Raw genomic sequence first — 18,242 nt, 5'->3', positions numbered from 1 at the left:
TCAATTTATCACTTGAAGATAATTCTGAGGGGCGGGTTTCAGAAGATAGATTGTTAAACTAGCTTTTTAAACTGTATTTAACTAATAAGCTAAAAAATACAGAAATGGTTCTCAAAACAGTGATAATAAATGGTCTTAATGCTTCACTGGTATTTCACTACTACTCTTTCTCAGCCTATGATATAAAACCTCTAGATGCTCATTACTGAGATGAAGATTTGGTGTGTAATTAAGGCTTAGCTTTTGATGCCCTTACAGAGAAGGAAAATTAATTTTCATCAGTCCTACTCTACTTGCAACAACAAGGAATCCATAGAAAATTGATTAATTTTAGTCAAAGCTGCTCTGTTTTGAGACAATATTATCTGAGGCTGCATAGATTTGGGCATTTTTTCATTTTTCTGAAGTGTAACTGATTCAGTTAATTCAGTGATTAGTTTTACCATGGTAGGCTAAGAATCATAAATCTGTTTAACATCTGCACAAGCCACTCTGAGCTTGGAATCAGTTGTCTGTTCGTTGCTGAACATACGCATAAATACAGAGCAGAACTATCTATACAAGTGCAATATTACTTATTAAATAATACTGCAACTTTTTCTTACGGTTTTAGTTAAATGTTTATTTTGATGACATGCTTTCACTGTTAAATTTGTTTCAAAGTTCTTCAAACAAACCAAAACCAATCAAAAAACCCCTACCTTTTCCCTTGAAACAGTATCAAACTCATACACGACTTTTTAAGAATGCTTTCAAGAGAAAGCTGTAGGCTTTTGCCCCTAATGACCATCAGGTATGGTTCTGTGAAGTTACATTGTTGTATTTGAGTCTGAGATTCCTTTCTGAAAGAGCTAATTATTGTTAATAAAACTGATGTTTAAAGTAAAAATATTTATATTGTAGTTTCAGAAGTCAGATTTGTAGTAGACTCAATAAGAACAGTTCTGGTTAATATTTGCTGGTATAATTTCATGTATTTATATATGGAAATACATTGTTCATATATATTTAACAATATATAAGAAGTCAAGTATTCAGAAGGGAGAAGGGCTCAAAATTAAGATTATCATAAATCTTACTCCCATCTCATTCTTTTATTGCTCCCATATTGCCCTGCATGATTGTTTTGGCTAGTGTGTATCTCTTTTTCCCCTTTAAAAGGCCTTAATTTTTCTTCCACACCTGATTTGCACAATTTTAATGTTGCTTTAAGACTACAGGAAGAGGCATCTTGTCTTTATTGACAATGTTTTGAACAAAAGAAGCAAACTGCAATTAACATTAATTTCGGCACATAACATTCTCCATGAATTTTTTTGCCTTATTAATAAATTGCCAGTCATAGTCTGAAAAATACAGTTTTAAAGAACATGTGCCATAACTATTATCCCTGCTCCATAAGAATACTAATTTTTTTTCTTTAAAAGGGCTTTATAGATGGGACATTATATCCCTATGTTTTCCACTTTTAGTGGAACTGAAGTGAAACGTTTGTCTCCAATTCCATTTTCTGAAATATTTTTCTTTAAAATTTGCAACCTGTTGACCTGTTAGATAACTAGTTGCCTATATTAGGGTTTTGTCTCCCTACTTTATTACTAAAACCCAGCCAACCAGAAAAAAAACCTTTTGCTTGGCCTCTTTCAAGAAGCCAAAAATAGGTTTTTACAACAGAGGGTGTGATCTAATCTAGGATTTTGCTCTGCAACCTGAATTTATACTGCTTTTCTGTCTGTGTACCTCATGATACATGTCATCATGTACTATTTTTCCAGATAGCCTGCTCTGTTCAGTGCACTGGTACAGAAGTCAGCATTTGAGATAATTGAGTTCAGTCTCCTGTAATCAAAGCTTGCCAAATAGCATTTGTTTAGCGTGAGGTACGAGAAAAAATCAAAGTATGTGTAATATAAAATCAAACATGAAACTCTTTCATAGTTGTGTCTAAGTGCTTAGATGACCAAGAATGCCAAAGCAAGTAAGTGCATGCGTGTAGGACGACATAATTGTGTACGTTTTTCTGTAGTCTACTGCATTATTTAATAAATGCATTCTATTTGCAGAAAATGAAATTATTTCTGTGATTAAATATATGTATTTTTATGCTTTCAATTCCCTGCCAATGTCCATTTTAAAAGGTCTGGACCAAGAAAGGAAAGCTAGTCTTGACATGTCAGCTAGGGCTGTTTAGCATCTCAGCTTAGCTATGGAAAAACAGTCTGTGAAGGGTGAGAGTGAATGTCATTTTGCATCATGTAGTGACTGATTTAAAATAGCTCTATAGTCTACCAGTGACTTGTCTTTGCTTATCTCTGTCACTTGATCTTCTAAAACAGAGACTGGTAATAGATTGTTATTCCCCATGCAGATCTACCTTAGAGGCTTCTAGAAGAGTTTTCCAAATAATATGCCGCAGGCATTTTTTAACAAATTAAAGGAAGTATCTAATGTGTGGCTGGATTGTTACACCAGAATATTCGTGGTACCTAGATTCTGCTCTCTTTGTACAGGCAACCTCAGATGTAAGCAGAAAGCAGATATGGTCTCCATGAATTGTTCTAATGTTCTGTTGCCTGTGTTATTTTGGAGGGAGAAGGGGGTACTTAACGCCTTGCCAGCACGTGACGAAGGAGGCAGACATCACAATGCAATCAAAATGTAGATGTTTCCTATTTTATTATGATCATGTTACAGATTTAACATGCACAAAAAGCCAAAGAAGATAACAGACCTGTGTTACATGGATTTGTGTACAAATTACTATGAAATGGCAATCTATTGCATTTAACTTTATTTTGGATTCAAGTTCTTTACATAATGGTAAATAGTGTATAGGAATATCCAGAAGCAAACACATGTCCCGCACTGGTCAGAAGGTTACATTGTCGTGGAATTGTTGCCCTGACTAGAGGAGTGTGATTCAGATGAGTAGCTTGGAAACTGATGGCAGCTGTGTGCTAGCACCATGCTGGAGCTGACAGCCACTTATGCTTACTAAACTTCCTCTGTCTTACAAATCTCCTGTAGTCCTTTTGCTCACCCTCCTGTACTTCACTTCCTTCTGTCCTCCTGAAATTCTCTTTTATTATCTTTGCTCTTAGCACTAAAATGCCAAAGGCTGCCTTCAGGTCTGTATCTCATTCCCTGCATTGTTTGTTTTGCAAGCATTTTTTGGAACTTAAGAATGTTTGCCTCACTTATTTTGAGATCACTTCAGTCCCCCACAAATTTTTCAGATCTACACGCTTCAAGCCACTCTTTTTGCAGTCCTTGCATCGCTTTTTGCAACTTTGTTAATGTGAGCTTCACTTTTGTAATGTTGTCCTGTCCATTCTCTGTTTCTTCAGCTTTTAATTTCATTAGGAACTTGTCAGTAAGTAAGTCCCACTACTTTTGCCTTATTTTTTTGTGCTCTTCATTCACATTTCCTCTGTATCATTTGTCCTTCAGACATTTTTAGCTTTCATAATCTGCTTGTCATTCATCTCTTGCCCTTTTTGCCTTTTCCTGGTGTGCCTCGGTATTCTCCTCATTATATCCCCTCCAGCTTGGTAAGAGGCAAAATGTGGTGTAATTTTTTGTATAAGTCAAAACTGTGGTAAGTAGAATATTAAACACAGCACGTGACCTGGCAGAAGGTAATGTTTACCAAAAGCGTATCTATTAAATGGAAATTCCAATTCAGAGGAGACTGTGAAAAGGGGGAGCACAATATAGCAAGACAACTGAAGGAAGAATCTGCAGGATCAAGGTAAATCAAAAGCAAATGATCATCCTTGATTAGGAGAAGGAGCTCTGAATTAGCAAGAGGATCTGTTCTGGAATAAGGAGAGTCCAAATAAATACAGTAGAACAAAAATAAAAACTATGCTGTGTGCAGAAACAAACATGATTGAGGAGGTTTTGGGCCATTATATTACCTAATGTGTATGAACCTCTAAGCTGGGGGATAGACAGTAGTGTATTTTTAAAACATTTCTCATTTTGATTTTTAAGTAAATGTTAAAATTTGGGAGCTTCTCTGTATGAAGACCGGTTTCCTTATCTGAAGGTTCAAAAGCTACATAGATTTGACCTAACTTCTCCTTAAATGTCTATCCATGCTGTTTAGTATTAGTGAAGGAGGTGATGGTCTAAAGTTGATAGCAGAAAACCTGAGGCAATGGGCATTTATGAAAAGTTAACCTACATTGTCTTGTTAATAAGGTTCAGCTAAGGAATGAGTGTATCAATGAATTTGCAGAAGAAGAACGAATATTTGTATTCAAAGTTTTGCATAAGCAGTTTATAAACACAGCAGTCTGATTTGGGGTGTTTTTGTTTAGTGTTCATGGAAGGGCTGGATTTGGGAACCTGTGGAATTGAGTGTCACTAAAAACCAGGAGAAATACAGATTTAAGAAACAAATTGCTTATCTGTGACCTGTTTATACTCAGCCTCAATTAAGCATAGTACCTCACTGCCTAAGTCTAGATTTTTAAAAAGAAAAAGGAATCTGGAAAAAGTTTTAAATACATGTATCATTGCTTTCTTTAAATCAAATCTTCTCTTGAAGGCCTTTAAATAGGTGGGAAAATATTTTTAAAATAAATGGATTGTCAAAATTACTAAGTAGGTAAGAAAAGGTCATATGATTTGAATAACTTTCTTCATGAAACATGTAACTTTTTCTTTAAAAGTGATAACTCTGCATCTTAAATATAGTAATTGCAAACAAGTTTATGGTGGTGGTGGTTTTTAAATTTAACATTTATCTTATGATCTTGTTCCAAATCAGTATTTTGAATGTTACGTTGTAGGATGTAAGGCATGATAATTATTATCTTTTGATGACAATAATGGGTATTTGCTATCAAATTTTAGTCTAGTTGTGAGTATGTTGTATTTCCACTGGTTGCAGTACAGTTGCATACTTAGAAATTCAGGTAAAACTATCACTATGGGACATTTATTCATTTTTTGCATAAGTTACCAAGAAATGGTAGCTTTCTTATATTTTAAAGTCTTTTGAATTTAAGAAAACAAGATTATAATTATTATTCTTTTTGTTTTTTCATTGCTTTTAATTTGAATTTTGTTTAACGCACTGTTTCCATTTTGTGAGCTTTCCTATGCATGTGCAAAATGTTTCTCCTCAGGCCCCCTTGTAATTCCTGGTCCTATTTTTATGAACCATCGAGAACAGGCTCTAGCCAGAATCAGACTCTCTCCAGCACCGCTAAAGCATAAACGGGACAAGCACAAAGGTATTTGGTCTTCCTTATTGACTAGGGTGGAAATAAGCCCAGCCTCCCAGTCACTTCTTCCAGGCGCTGCATCTGTCTTTTCAAAGAGCTGCACAAAATGAGTTCTGCCTTTCTTCCTGTTAGTATCTTGTTACCTGAGGAGAAAGAAAATGCATTTAAATGTTGACCTTTCTTTAGAAGTGTAAGCGCTAATTAGTCTGCATTGTCTGTTTTTCTTTCCCCCTTTTTTTTTTGTGAAATATGCATTGTCTTTCTGTGTGGCTTCTCTCATTTCTAATGCTGTCTCATTCCTAAGGTTCTTAATTTTTACTATAGGAAACTCAACATGTTAAGAGTGACTCAAGACTGTTGCACTGAACTTGTGTTGGGTTTTCTTATCCTTTGTGTTGTCTATTTGGGGTGATTGCTTAAAAATATCAATTCCAGGCTTGTTAATTCTGGCATAAATCTTTTCATAGGTATGTTATCTTTCAACTAGAGAAATATTTGAAATAACGTAAACATTACTTTTTGCTGACTTTGAATGGTGAGAATACAAATCAAAGTACAGGTTTTTCTCTGCAATTTTCTTGAGTTAAATGTTTTTTACAGAGTATAAGTATGGAGGTGTCTTTATATTTCAGACATTTTTGTATGTGTGGCAAGACAATTCATTATATCTTGGATTTCTAAGTGTGTCATTTGTTCAGATATAAATGACTTACATATTTCTTAGAAAGTGGTAATGTATTACTAAAAATTTCAACTGAACTTACTGAAGTTGAGCTGTCTCAAATCTAATCGTAGTTTGTGTATGTCTGTGTACTGATCTGTCTGTACATACGTACATAAATAAAAGATAAATATGTAAAATGGAGACTACAGACCTGATCAAAGTAGGAAGCTCTTAAAAATCATGAACCCAGGATGCTTCAACTATTTTCTGAAGAATAGCTATATATTAAAAGAGTTAGTATGGCATTTCAGTTGAATTAGTAGGAGTTACTGATAGTATTTGGCATGTATCTAAACATGTATGACAAACTGTATGTCGGTTTGAAGTCTTATGGGATAAAGTTTCAGTGTGTATGGGTGATAGGCTTGCTGAATTATGAACATACTGGATTGTGAAATCATCTTAAGTTTATTTTATGGAAATGAAAGCAAAATGTGATCCTTTGAATCTGCATAACATTCAGTCTTTTTGGAAGGCATATTGTCTGAGCTTTAAATCATGATGGATTTAGTTGAATAACCTGTCATAATCTCACTGGAGAGACTGCATGCTGAAAGAGAACATACTGAATCTTAAGTGTTGTTACATGAGTGACAATTTGCTGATGGCCATTAATCTTGAGCTGGTTGCTACTGCTGGTTGTACTGCAAACCCTTGACTCCACAGGCAAGTACATAAAGGAGTGTGCTTGTCCTGCCTACATCTGTGCTTTTTTGGCATGTGTTGGTCATTGATCACTTCAGATCAAGTATCTCTTTACAAGAGATATATTCATTAGTGTCAGTTTGAGGCTTATGTTGCTTCTTGGAGTTGTAAGAACAGTGTAAAGGTCTGTGTTGGGCTGCAAGATTTTTGTCAGATACGCCCTGTAGAACTGAGCATTTATTTTTCTTTCAGGAAGGCTATATGCAAGGAAATACTCAGTTTATTTTAGTTCTTTGTGTCTTATGCTGAACAGATAAGGAGGTTTTCAAGTTAACTTTGAGACCCTTCTCTGCCTCAGAGGATGGCCTCTCAAAAGACAGCCATATATTCCACTAGGAACTAGAAATACCCCTTAACTTCTTGAAGAGGTTTCAAGGGAAAAAGGAAAACTGGTGAAGTGGGTTCTTAGCCAAGTAACAGGCAAGGTGGGAATTGTGAAAAATATAATGTATATTTCTTACCTTAGAAGGTGTGCCTCTTTTCTAGAGGCAGAATGTAAAAGAATAATAGAGCAATGAGGCAGAGATAAAAGGACATTATCACACTGAAATCAGCAAGTTCTTATGTTTTATTTTTGAGTGTGATGCTTTCCAAACCCTTCCTTCCTTCAGATGCTTCTGCTATAGTAGTCTTCTTTACACCGAGCAGACCTTCAAGATCCTTGGGCAAGGAACATTTAGTTCACTGGTACTTACCTGTTGCCATTTCTCTGCTTGCAGCTGCAGAACTTCTCTTGATAATGATACTTAAACTTGAATGTGGACAACTTCTTCGGAACTGACAATTATGGTCTGATATAAAAAGTGTATTTGATATGTATTTGTACATATTGTCAAATCATGGAGTCATGGAATGGTTTGGGTTGGAAGGGATGTTAAAGATCATCCAGTCCCAACCCCCTGACATGGACACCTTCCATTAGATCAGGTTGCTCAAAGCCCCATCCAACCTGGCCTTGAACACTTTCTGGGGTGGGGCATCCTTGATTTCTCTGGGCAACCTGTTCCACTGCTTTATCACCCTCAGAGTAAAGAAATTTTTCATGATAATCTACATGTCTACCACTTGTGGAATTCCTCTGTTTGATTGTTGAGTTGAAAACTCCTTCAACTTCATTGAAACAGCTGTTTTTTTAGAAATCTTGCCATTATCATTTGCTCCTTTCACATTTATAGAGTCTGCATATCAAGATCCTTGTTACTGCAAAAAAACTACATAATTAAGCATAGTCTTCCTGATCTGTGTCTTCTGTGTCTTTCACAATTATTAATAGAAAGGATTAGGTACAGCATTTTGGGTATTCATGGAGTGGTTTGACACTAAGAAGAAAAATGAGCTTCGGTAGTGGGTTTCCAGTCTACATCTCCAATCCCTGTGGATTCCCATAACTGGGGATCTAAGTGAAAAACATTAATGCAAGTCTGTAAAATTTTCTCAACTGCAAAAATGAACCGAGTAGCAATTAAAAACAAAGTAGGCTTTTTGAGTGAGCTAAGATTCAGCAATTTGAATGCTAACTTTTTCCTGTATTTGGAAGTAGTGGTAAATGTTCTAAGGAATATGAAACAAATACCCTCAAAAAGACAAAGACTAGGTGAAGCTGAACCTGCATGAATGGAACAAGATATAGGTCAACCATTTTGCAAACGCTAAGACAAAATCACCAGATGTTCAAGAAAACTTACTTGGAATTTGCTTTTTAACTTTTTAGCTAAGATACCATGTGAAAGGCAGAGTAGTTTGAAGCACTCACTGGAGTGAGACAGCTGACAAGGAAAAACCTACATCTAAGATTGAGTTTATAATTAGAACGTGAGTTTCTTATCACTTTATTGTATGTGTTATGCACTTGTGATTCTGCATATTTCACCTATAAACTCAAGTAAGCTCTGTAGCAACCCCTCAAGCATCCAACAGACTAAATTTTTTTGCTGTTCTCATAGGATGGATGATTTTCACAACCAGAGTATATTCTCTTCCCCCTGCACTGTAGCTATAAAATTGGTTACAGATATTTCAGCTGAAGCCTGGGGTAGACAGCCAAGAAACTGCAGGCACAGGCTGATTTGTTAAAGTAATGTTATATATAAAGTCTGTAAATTATATTATGGCATTCAGAACACCCTGTGAGGGCTGGACAACACAGAGACTAACCGGGAACTTGACCAATATGCTTTATTTGGGTAATTCCTGCAGAACAAAACAAAGGTTTGTTGGCATACAATGTGGTCTGAAGAGACAGTTACTGTAAGAATTTTTAATGTATGGTCATATTGCATTAAAGCTTTTCATCTGTGGAGAGAAGATACATATTTAACTTAAACGTGCTTCTTCTCTCCTCCAAAGATGGATGGTAAGTTAGAAATTGAATGCATCACCCTTACTGCTGGGGAACACTAACGAAATCCTTTTCCTCTGGTCTGGGCCAAGCAAGAGTCCACAGTGTCATTCTGTAATGATGTTGGGTTTGGGTTTTTTGCTAGAAGTAGTCTCATTTAAAGCTTATTATTTCACTTGCTATTGGGACTGAATGAGCTTTTCCTTTTTCCTGGAAAGCAGTAGTTTTCTTGGCAGCAATGTCAGCCAAGAGAACTTCTAAGCATGTTTAACGGAGGAAGAAAATTGTCTTCAGGAGCTAAGAATTTTCTGAGGAAAACTGAGTGGTGGTGGGGATTGGTTGGTTGTATTTGCAGTTCCCTCTCTTTCTTTCTCTAACTTTGAGATACCAGAAATGAAAACCAATCACTGTGAAGTTGTTAACGGAGCACACCCCTCAGTGTTAACAGCAGGAAGCACTTCACAGCTTTTCCTTGGTGCTTTCTTCTCTCTCAGACAGATGGAGTCAAAATTTCTGTTCAGTGGTACACCAGCTGGATGGCACTGGAGGTACTAACTTGCTCTGCCTGAAGGTTCCATGCATCCAAAAAGAAGAGTCTCTGCTTCAGTAGTCTCTTTATGCTTCCCTTTCAGGAACAGTTGTTTTGATAGTACTTTTAATGAAATTTAAAAGTGCACAATTGTTGGAAGAAAAACTAATGTGTATCTCCCTGGTTATAGTTGTTCCTTGACACATGCAAATAAGCTTTCAGCATCCACCTTTGACTTTCATTTTTTAAAAGAATTTGGACTGTTTGAAAGCAATGGAAGGAAAGGGGATGACCCCGTTTGTTTGCAGCCTTACCTCTAAGTGTAAGTTCTCCTAGCCAGTGCTGCTGGAAAAATGATATGTATTGGCCATGTAATGGAGTAACAGATAAACAGCATAGGCCAGAAGTATTGCTCTAAAAGTAAGTAGTGTGATATTCTATTTGGCTTTGTATATTTTGGTCAAAAGACTTTTTTTTTTTCCTAAACAAGACTAGCTGTTTTAGCTGCAAGGATTTTGTAATTAGCAACACATAAATTATCAAGTGCTTATCAAGTTTTGAAGATCCAAACAATTCAAAACTCTTGAGGCAGTTACTAACCGTGCTGCATAGAAGGCTGAGAGGAATTCCATTTTCAGTTAAAAAGATTCCACACTTGAACAAAGTAAGATATGGTTGAAAGACAGTTGCTTCTATTCCTGCATTCTCAGAGCCTTTGAGAAGTTTGCTTTGGAAATTGAAAATGCCAACTTTGTAAAACTTTATCCTTTAAAATAATTTTATTTCTCAGATAAGGATTTGCAAAACATGTTTCATGTGGAGGTACTTGTCTCTACATCTTGCACACTAATATATAGTGTTTCCTCTAGGGGAGTATGCATTATGCTTTCATTTACAACTTTGGAGAAAATGGGAATATATCTAGAATCATGTTTCATTTAAAAGTAGTATCACATTTATCAACTGAGAAAACAGCAATCCTCAACTTTTTATGAGTAGTTTTTGAAGCCCTTTAGAGCAGGATGTTTTTCTTACAATGAGGCAGAAAATGCACGTGTGCCTCTTTAAGTTTCTGCAGATCACTTGATATTCTGCTGTTACATGACCAGAAGACACCTGCTGCTGCTAATGTGACTGCATAGGTGATGTGGTTGCTCCATGCCCAGTGTGTTTCACTGTAGGAGGTGCTTGCAGCCATGACACATTCTTACTGGACGTGTATTCCTGGCAGCTGATTATTCAAGTGCATTTATGCAGTGGGAGAGCTCAACATTTTTCATTAGTCAGTGGTGTCTGAGGGAGGAGGGGAGATGGTGGCCACAGGTGACTTCCAGAAGAATTAGCTTTTCTCTGTTTCGATCTGAAAAGCTTGTATGAAATGGGGAAGCAGTAGGTAGGGCATGTAGAGTTTAATGCAAAAGTAGGCATAAAAAGTTCAAAGGTATTGTATTTGAGAAGTAGTCAAACTGTTAAATACTGTGAGCTGCTTAAGGCAGAATTACAGGACTAGGAAGAACTAATTTTGTGACTGTGGTTGTTGTTAAATGGTGAGTCAGTCTCTTTGTATTTGCTTTTGTTATTTATACCAAAGAAAGCTGCACACAGACCTTCAGAAACATTTCTTCTAATTTGTGTGCAGTCTGGTAGTACACAACCTCAAAAATCCCATGGCAATTCTGAGAGACAGGGTTTTTTTTACTACATATCCATTTCTTACATACCCAGCATGTAGTGCATGTTTCAAAGGGATACTTTACCTATGCTTTTAAACCTAATTCTTCGAAAGCACTAGCACCTACACACACTGTTCCTTTACAGATGTGAACTATATGCATATTAATGTAATTTCTATACTCAAGTCATCACTAGAAAATAGCTTTGTTCTTAGAACAGTAAGATTTTTTAAAACTGGTATGTAATAAAAGTGTGAAATGACTTTACTGTATCAGCAGTTTCTCTGCAATAAAAAGAAAATTTTGAGCTATATGTATAAAAGCTGGATTTTATTAAAAACATGTAGAAATTCTAAGTATAGATCTAAATTAACAACACCTTGAATTGTTTGAGCAGCAGTTGTTTCCCTGTATCAGTTTTGTTAATAGAGCAGTACTCAGAATTATCACAGAGAGAAAGTGCAGTCTTTATGTGCAGTTATTTTTCACTTAAGATATTTCTATCTTTTCTCTATGCTAGATAGTGTGACTAAAGTTTAATAGATGATAGAAACATTCTGATTTCTGGAGAAGATATGCTGCTGTATTGCAAGAAATTTAGGAACAATATATTGCACTTCTGTACTTTTGTCCAATATGGAGGCAGTTTGGCTTTAGGAACCAATAATGTACTTCATACTTACTAAATACATACATGCTTATTAAAGGAAATCACAGAAATTATGTCTAAAAGACAGCAGACACACTCTTTGTGAATTGTCTGCATTGTTAGAAATGAGCTGTGTAAGTAATTGACAGCTACTTAAAACAGGGCCTCTGTGGCCGAGTTGGAGTCAACTAAACTCCTTAAAGTGTAGTAGTTGGAAAAGATAGGCTAGGCTATACCTGTTGAGTTTAACTACAGTGTTGCCTACTTAATAATGCTACCTTATTGAAGAATGAAATGATGGCTATCAATTAAAGCTTCTGAAGTTTAAATTTTCTGTTTTGCTGGTTCTTTTTGTCTGCTCTTGGGGAAGTTTCTGCTTTAGAGGATATTTTCCAATGTGTACCTTTGTAGTACATTGTTCAGAAATAGAGTTTCTGTTGTCTTTCCACATCTGCTTTGAAGCATTTTGAGCTGTCTCTCTTGCTACTCTGTGAGTTCTCTCTTCTGCTGGACAAGTGGCGGAGTGGGGAGTTATTTACTATCCTTGTTCTATTCATTCTTCTAATACAACTTTATTGGAATGCATAGGATATAATTGTAAGTTTTGTTTATAGATGGAAGTGGAGAAAGAGGTGAGAAGGATGCCAGCAAAATCACAACTTATCCACCAGGGGCTGTCCGCTTTGACTGTGAACTGCGAGCTGTACAAGTCAGTTGTGGATTTCACCATTCAGGTAAAAACAAATAAATCAGTGTTAATTATAATACAGATTTATTTTTTAAGGTTTTCATCTGTGTCTTCACTGCTTTTTGTTCAATTTTTAATATGGATGTACGCAGGACTGTTAAAAGTTGAAAACGTAGCAGGGTTTATTTTGTAGCCTGCTACACTGTCATAGAGACAGAATATCTTCAGTTAAAAGGGATCTGCAAGAATCATCGAGTCCAACTCCTGGTCCTGCACAGGACCATCTCGAAGAATCACACCATGTGCCTGGGAGTATTGTCCAAACACTTCCTGAACTCTGTCAGCCTTTTGTGACCACATCCCTGGAGAGCTTATTGCAGTGTTCAGCCACCCCCGGGTGAAGAACCTTTTCTTAATATCCAGCCTAAACCTTCCCTGACACATTTTGTGCCATTTCCGTACATGCTCTAAAGTAAGATCACCACCCAAATCCCCACATCACCTCCCTGATTCCAGCAATGAAAGGCAACTCACTGTCCTTCAGTGGTGAAAAGGACTATAAGTATCGTATATTGAGTTACATCAGAGCTTGTAAGAAATTTTGGAGTCAGTTTAAAACATCTGCATGGCAGAGCTCTACTCCTGCATAGAGGTGCTAGTTGTGATGGGTTGTGGAATCTTGTCTGAGTCTCTTAGGAATCATTAACTGCTACTCAGAAGGGTAACCAGCACTGGTGCAGTGCTGTGTCATGTGTGTATGTCAGAAAAATACTTTGTTGTTTTTCAGTGGTTTTGATGGAGAATGGTGATGTTTACACATTTGGATATGGGCAGCATGGTCAGCTTGGACATGGTGATGTTAATTCCAGGTAAGCTGGTAATAAAAGGACACGATTGTGTATTACTTTACTGCTGCATAAGTAGTGGCTAAATTTCTGGTTCTCTGTAGCTGGCAAGTGTGAAAATTCAAATATAGACCAAAAAAAGTTGAAAAGCTCTTGTGCTGCACTTACTCCCCATAAGCCCCTGAATATAGATACTATAACAGTAGTCTTGTACAGTATAAGTAATTTATTTAATACATGAAAGCTTCTGTGCATAGTTACTAGCATTGCTTTGATAATAGTTTGAAAGACTTCTGTCCCTTTAATCCTCCCTGCGTATATGAGAATTACATTGAAGTCTCATTAAGATTTCATTATTTCTGTAAAATACTGCATATACAATAACTCAAATAGTATGATATTGTAAACCTAGATCAACCTGTTCCTGTTTCATCATTGATAAGAGTTCACAGAATAATCACAGATCACAGAATATTCTGAGTTGGCAGGGTCCCACAAGGATCATTGAGTCCAACTCCTATGTGAATGGCCTGTATGAGGATCAAACCCACAACCTTGGCCTTACTAGCACTGTGCTCTGACCAACTGAGCTAATCTCAGTTCAGTTATGATAAAGTCTCATCTTTTGCTCATCAATTATCTCCCAAATGAAGTCTTTAAGCTTTGGTCTCAGCTGTGTTTTGTAGTCACTTGTTTTGGGTGTTGGCAGAAGAGTGATGTGCGATTTCTCTATGGTCAGTGGAAATAGGGAAGTCAACAGAGCACAGAGACTTACTTGACTAACCAGCCACTGCTTACATGCTTTAGGCAAGCTTAGTAACTCTGTAAACTTGATCTCCATTGACTACAGTGACAGCATAGGTGTCTTTAATGTGAGGCTCAATCTCACCCTTAGTGTCTCTTGCTTAGAGTCTCATCTATTCATTAAAGTAAATAAAAAAAGGTGTCCTGTCATAAAAGGAAATGTGATTAAGGTCTTTGGACATGTACATATGCCATATAGTGCACACAGCAGGGGTTTCCATAGTAGGAATCTTTGAGACTTTGTGTATGTCCAGTAATGCTCAGTATCCTTATGTAAAAGGCATACAGAGCAGAGCATCCATGACCTGTCTTCAGTTCTTGCATTTCTCTTGTAGCAGCCAGGTGAAAATTAATGAACATCTATCCTCCTAATCTCTTTGAAGACTTCAAAACCTTTTCTTTTGTCAAGTTCCTGAAGAAATCTTCATCATCTTAAAACTTGCATTGGATTCACTAAACCAAAGGGGGAGAGGGAAGAAAGAAAGTATATTGGAAATGTTGCCTTTTATTGGCTGCTGTGCCTCATAGTAGTCTCTGAACTGTTACCCCTACTCAGTTTGCATTAGACTGGTGAATACAGTCTGTGTTTCTGGCTATGGTGGAGTCATACCACAGACAAGTAGTTTGTTTTTCCTTCTTGGAAATTCTTGGGTAGTTGTTCCAAGGAACAATGGCTTAAACTAGCAATTCAAATCGCTATTAGAATAAGGCCAGTTTCTGTCTTAAAGACTGAAGAATACTGGTAACTTACTGTCACCTATTTCCAGCTTTGATGAAATCACTTGGCTTTTCAGAAGGCTTTGGAGCTATCTGCTGTATTTGTCAGTGTTTCAGGTGGTAAATCCCTACATCTGTTGCTTATTTAGATAGAAACTGGATGAAGACCAAATGTAGTTCCAAGTGAGATCCTAGAGGAGAATATGAAAAATCTTGTGCTGCAGGATAATGCTTGACCAGAAGTAGAAGCTGAGGCGGTACAAGTGACTTGGCACTGACCGTTGTATCATTCTACATCAGACCCTAGAAAGTGTCTGAAAAAAGCCTTGAAGAAATTTGGAATATGTCCTATGCATGAGAACTGGCTGTAGTACTATATTGCTATTTAGCACCATCATTCAAATTATAATTTCTTCATTGATGTACTTCTTTTTCCAGCTTTAAGTAGAGATCTCTCCTCTGTCCTCACAGTAAGGGATTCAGAGAAGGAAACAGGGAATCCTTATGCAGAGTTCCACCTCAGTTGGGACGCAGTGGTGCTCAGATGGCCAGCTCCTGCCAGGTCAGTGGTATGTCAGTCATGCAGTGTGTCACATTGCCTGTATTGACCTCAGGAAGAGCATCATCTTCTGAATGCAGGAACTGATACTCCACTGTATTTTCTGAGAGAGAGAGAAGAGAGAGGAGGGGAAAAAAAAAGTATTATTTAGGCATCCTTTCAGAGACTTTTGTTTTGCAGTATAAAGATTTAGTAGTGAGACTATATTTTTAAAAGTCTTGATAATGTTCAAGTATTTTGAATTCTGAACACCTGTTCAGACTTGCCTTTCTCCTTAATTAAGGGAATTTTGGACTCCTCTATTAGAGTATTGTAAACACCACAAATTCTTCCTCTACTTCAGTAGGAATGAGGTAGATTACATGCCTTATCAGTAAGCTGGAACCACTAAATTAGTCTGTGTAGGCTTTTTGTTGTAAAATCCACAATGGCAGCTGTTGATGAGCTATTCACTACATGAAAGGTTTGTCAGTCTGTGCTTACATTCTCAAATTAGATGCTGGTGTATAGAAACTCAGTGGAAGCAAGAAATGCTTTGCAGTATCTAGTCTTGGTGGAAAATAGCATGTATTGTGGTCAGGTAAACGAAGGCCTGTTTGTTACTGATGCTTCTCTGAAGAAGCTGGAACTTAAAACTCCATGATCTTTCTGTTATAGTTCAAAATTTGTCTGCATTTTTACGTACAAACTCTTGACTTCAGCACTCCAGTAGCAAGCACATGACCTGACAGTCAAGCTCTAGAAATGGAATGACTGAAGTGATATGATCTAGATAGGATTTTGCTTCCAAAGGTTCAACAATAACAAAACAAAACTGATCAGACCTTCCCTAGATGGTCTGCTATGTTCCGCTTGAAGATAGAGAATAGAGACTATATCCTATTAATAACTCTAGGAGGGGAAAAAAGTGTTCCATCATCTGTTTGTTAGGACCATGTTTCTAGGTGCATTTTCTGATTATTTTACTCCAGTGGTGGAGTGCAGGTCATATTTACATCTTTTCACTAAATTTCCTCTAAAATGGAGTCATCTCTGAAGTACAAAAATCTCCATTTTCTCTGTAATGAAATTGTCCAACTCTGCTTGCAAGGAACAGAAATTGCTACTGGTTTCCTTTTAGCCGCTACACAGTAACAGCTCCCAGTGAGCCCGTGTTTACAGCACCATGGTCAGCTGCCCCAAGTGACTTGTTCTGGGACCTGGCAGGCAGCTGTTGGCTGCATAAGTACCATGGACAGCGATTGTTCGAACAGGTCATGCATGATGAATTTTCAAAGATTACAGCTGCTCTCAGAAATGCCTACCCTTTGGGATGGAAGAGGGTTCCCATGTGGACAGCCAGAATGCATCTGGACCTTCTTCAGGATCCTGAGTTAGCTGATGCATGTACATCTGCTCAATTATTCAACAGTTGTTATGTTTTCCTAAGGGATCTCAGTTTACTTTCTGTATAGCTGAGGTTGGTCTTTTGTGATTGATCTGTGTCATATCCAGAAGCCAAAGATTCTGTGACTTTAAGACCAGCATGTCCTTCCACCCCAGAAGAATAGTCCTTGTTTTCTTTGATTCAAATGGAGAAACCTTGGTTGTTAAAACTTTGCCCAGAGTCTCTCAGACTCTACAGTGTCTATTCTGAGCTTTCCTGTCTTGAGTTTCAGAGGGATAGGGAAATACTCAATAGTATCACAGACTGTAAATTCCATGTGCACTAGTCAAACTGGCTTACTGTATTTTTTGAAATCCTTTTTCCTTTAATGAAGTGAAAACTAGTTTTCTGCAATTCACGTTTATTTTGTGATGTAGTCAAGTACCTTAAACATTTTTTTCTGTAGACGAACTGATAGATTGTAGTTGGCCATTCCAAAAGCTGGGTGATCTTAATTAAAGAGCCATTTAAGAGGATAATGGATTTCATCTCTCCACATTAGGTGCTTATTTGATTTTGTTCTGCTGTTGCCAAGAGGCTATGAAACACAGCATTCATATAGCTTTGCTGATAGATTCACTTGGAAAAGCAGAAAGATAAATAGTTATGATGATAATAGCTTAGTTTTTAAGCATCAAAAAGATAAAATATTTGCTTTTTTTATAAACTTATGATTGATATGCCGTGCCTGCAACTATCATAATTTTAAGTGAGGAGAAAAAAAAACCCTTATGATAAAAATACTTCCTTTTAACAGGAATGCTTTTGGATTAGTTACTAGTTATGTTTTATTTATATTTTGATGTCTTTTTGAGTTTCCTTAATGAGAGGCAAATGTAAACTTTTTGTTTTTAAAATTCCATCATTGGTGTTGCTAAACTTTGCTCTGTGTCTGTGTATAATCATAGTGATGTCCGAATCCATGTGCCTGTAGACCAAGAAAGCTCCTAAATTTGAGTTATTATCCTAGATTTGTCATGGTATTCGTTCTCTGTTTTATTTTATTCTGCCCTTCAGTCCCTCCGTCTTCGCTAGTCACCCGCTGAAAGCTACATTTACCACCAAAGAATAATTTTGCTGTGAACCTATGTTCCTCCTTCTTCAGGTCATCAACCTATCTTCATGCTGCATTCCTCTGTTCCACATTTTCATATCTCTTACCTGTTCACATCTTCCCATCTATCCTTTTTCTGCTGAACACATGATAATTCACCTTCCTCATACTTTCTTGACTTCTATTTTACCTGTAATTCAGCCAGAATCAGAACTTTGAGATGAACTATCTTTTTGCACAGCAGCTGCTAAACAATCACTAGGTAACTGTGGGCTGACCCTTTTTTTATTCCAA

At 36.9% G+C, this 18,242-nt stretch overlaps 1 protein-coding gene across 18 annotated transcripts in view; it reads left to right on the top strand.

Moving 5' to 3' along the window:
• The window catches only part of MYCBP2 (MYC binding protein 2), a 177,415-nt gene that overhangs the window by 57,438 nt on the left and 101,735 nt on the right, over nt 1-18,242 (top strand). For 16 of the 18 annotated variants that reach the window (XM_039551478.1, XM_039551628.1, XM_039551040.1 and 13 more), the window contains exons 18-20: nt 5,139-5,246; nt 12,470-12,589; nt 13,331-13,412. In XM_039551478.1, the coding sequence (XP_039407412.1) occupies nt 5,139-5,246; nt 12,470-12,589; nt 13,331-13,412 (310 nt within the window). Of the gene's footprint in view, nt 1-5,138; nt 5,247-12,469; nt 12,590-13,330; nt 13,413-15,347; nt 15,472-18,242 lie in introns of those variants that run through there. The other 2 variants (XM_039551583.1, XM_039551094.1) reach the window with 2 other exon arrangements.

The sequence above is a fragment of the Corvus cornix genome, chromosome 1 (genome assembly GCF_000738735.6).
Source record: "Corvus cornix cornix isolate S_Up_H32 chromosome 1, ASM73873v5, whole genome shotgun sequence".
NCBI classification, from domain to species: Eukaryota; Metazoa; Chordata; class Aves; order Passeriformes; family Corvidae; genus Corvus; species Corvus cornix.
Note: the sequence above shows the minus strand (reverse complement) of the source record. Positions and strands in the feature narration are given on the sequence as shown.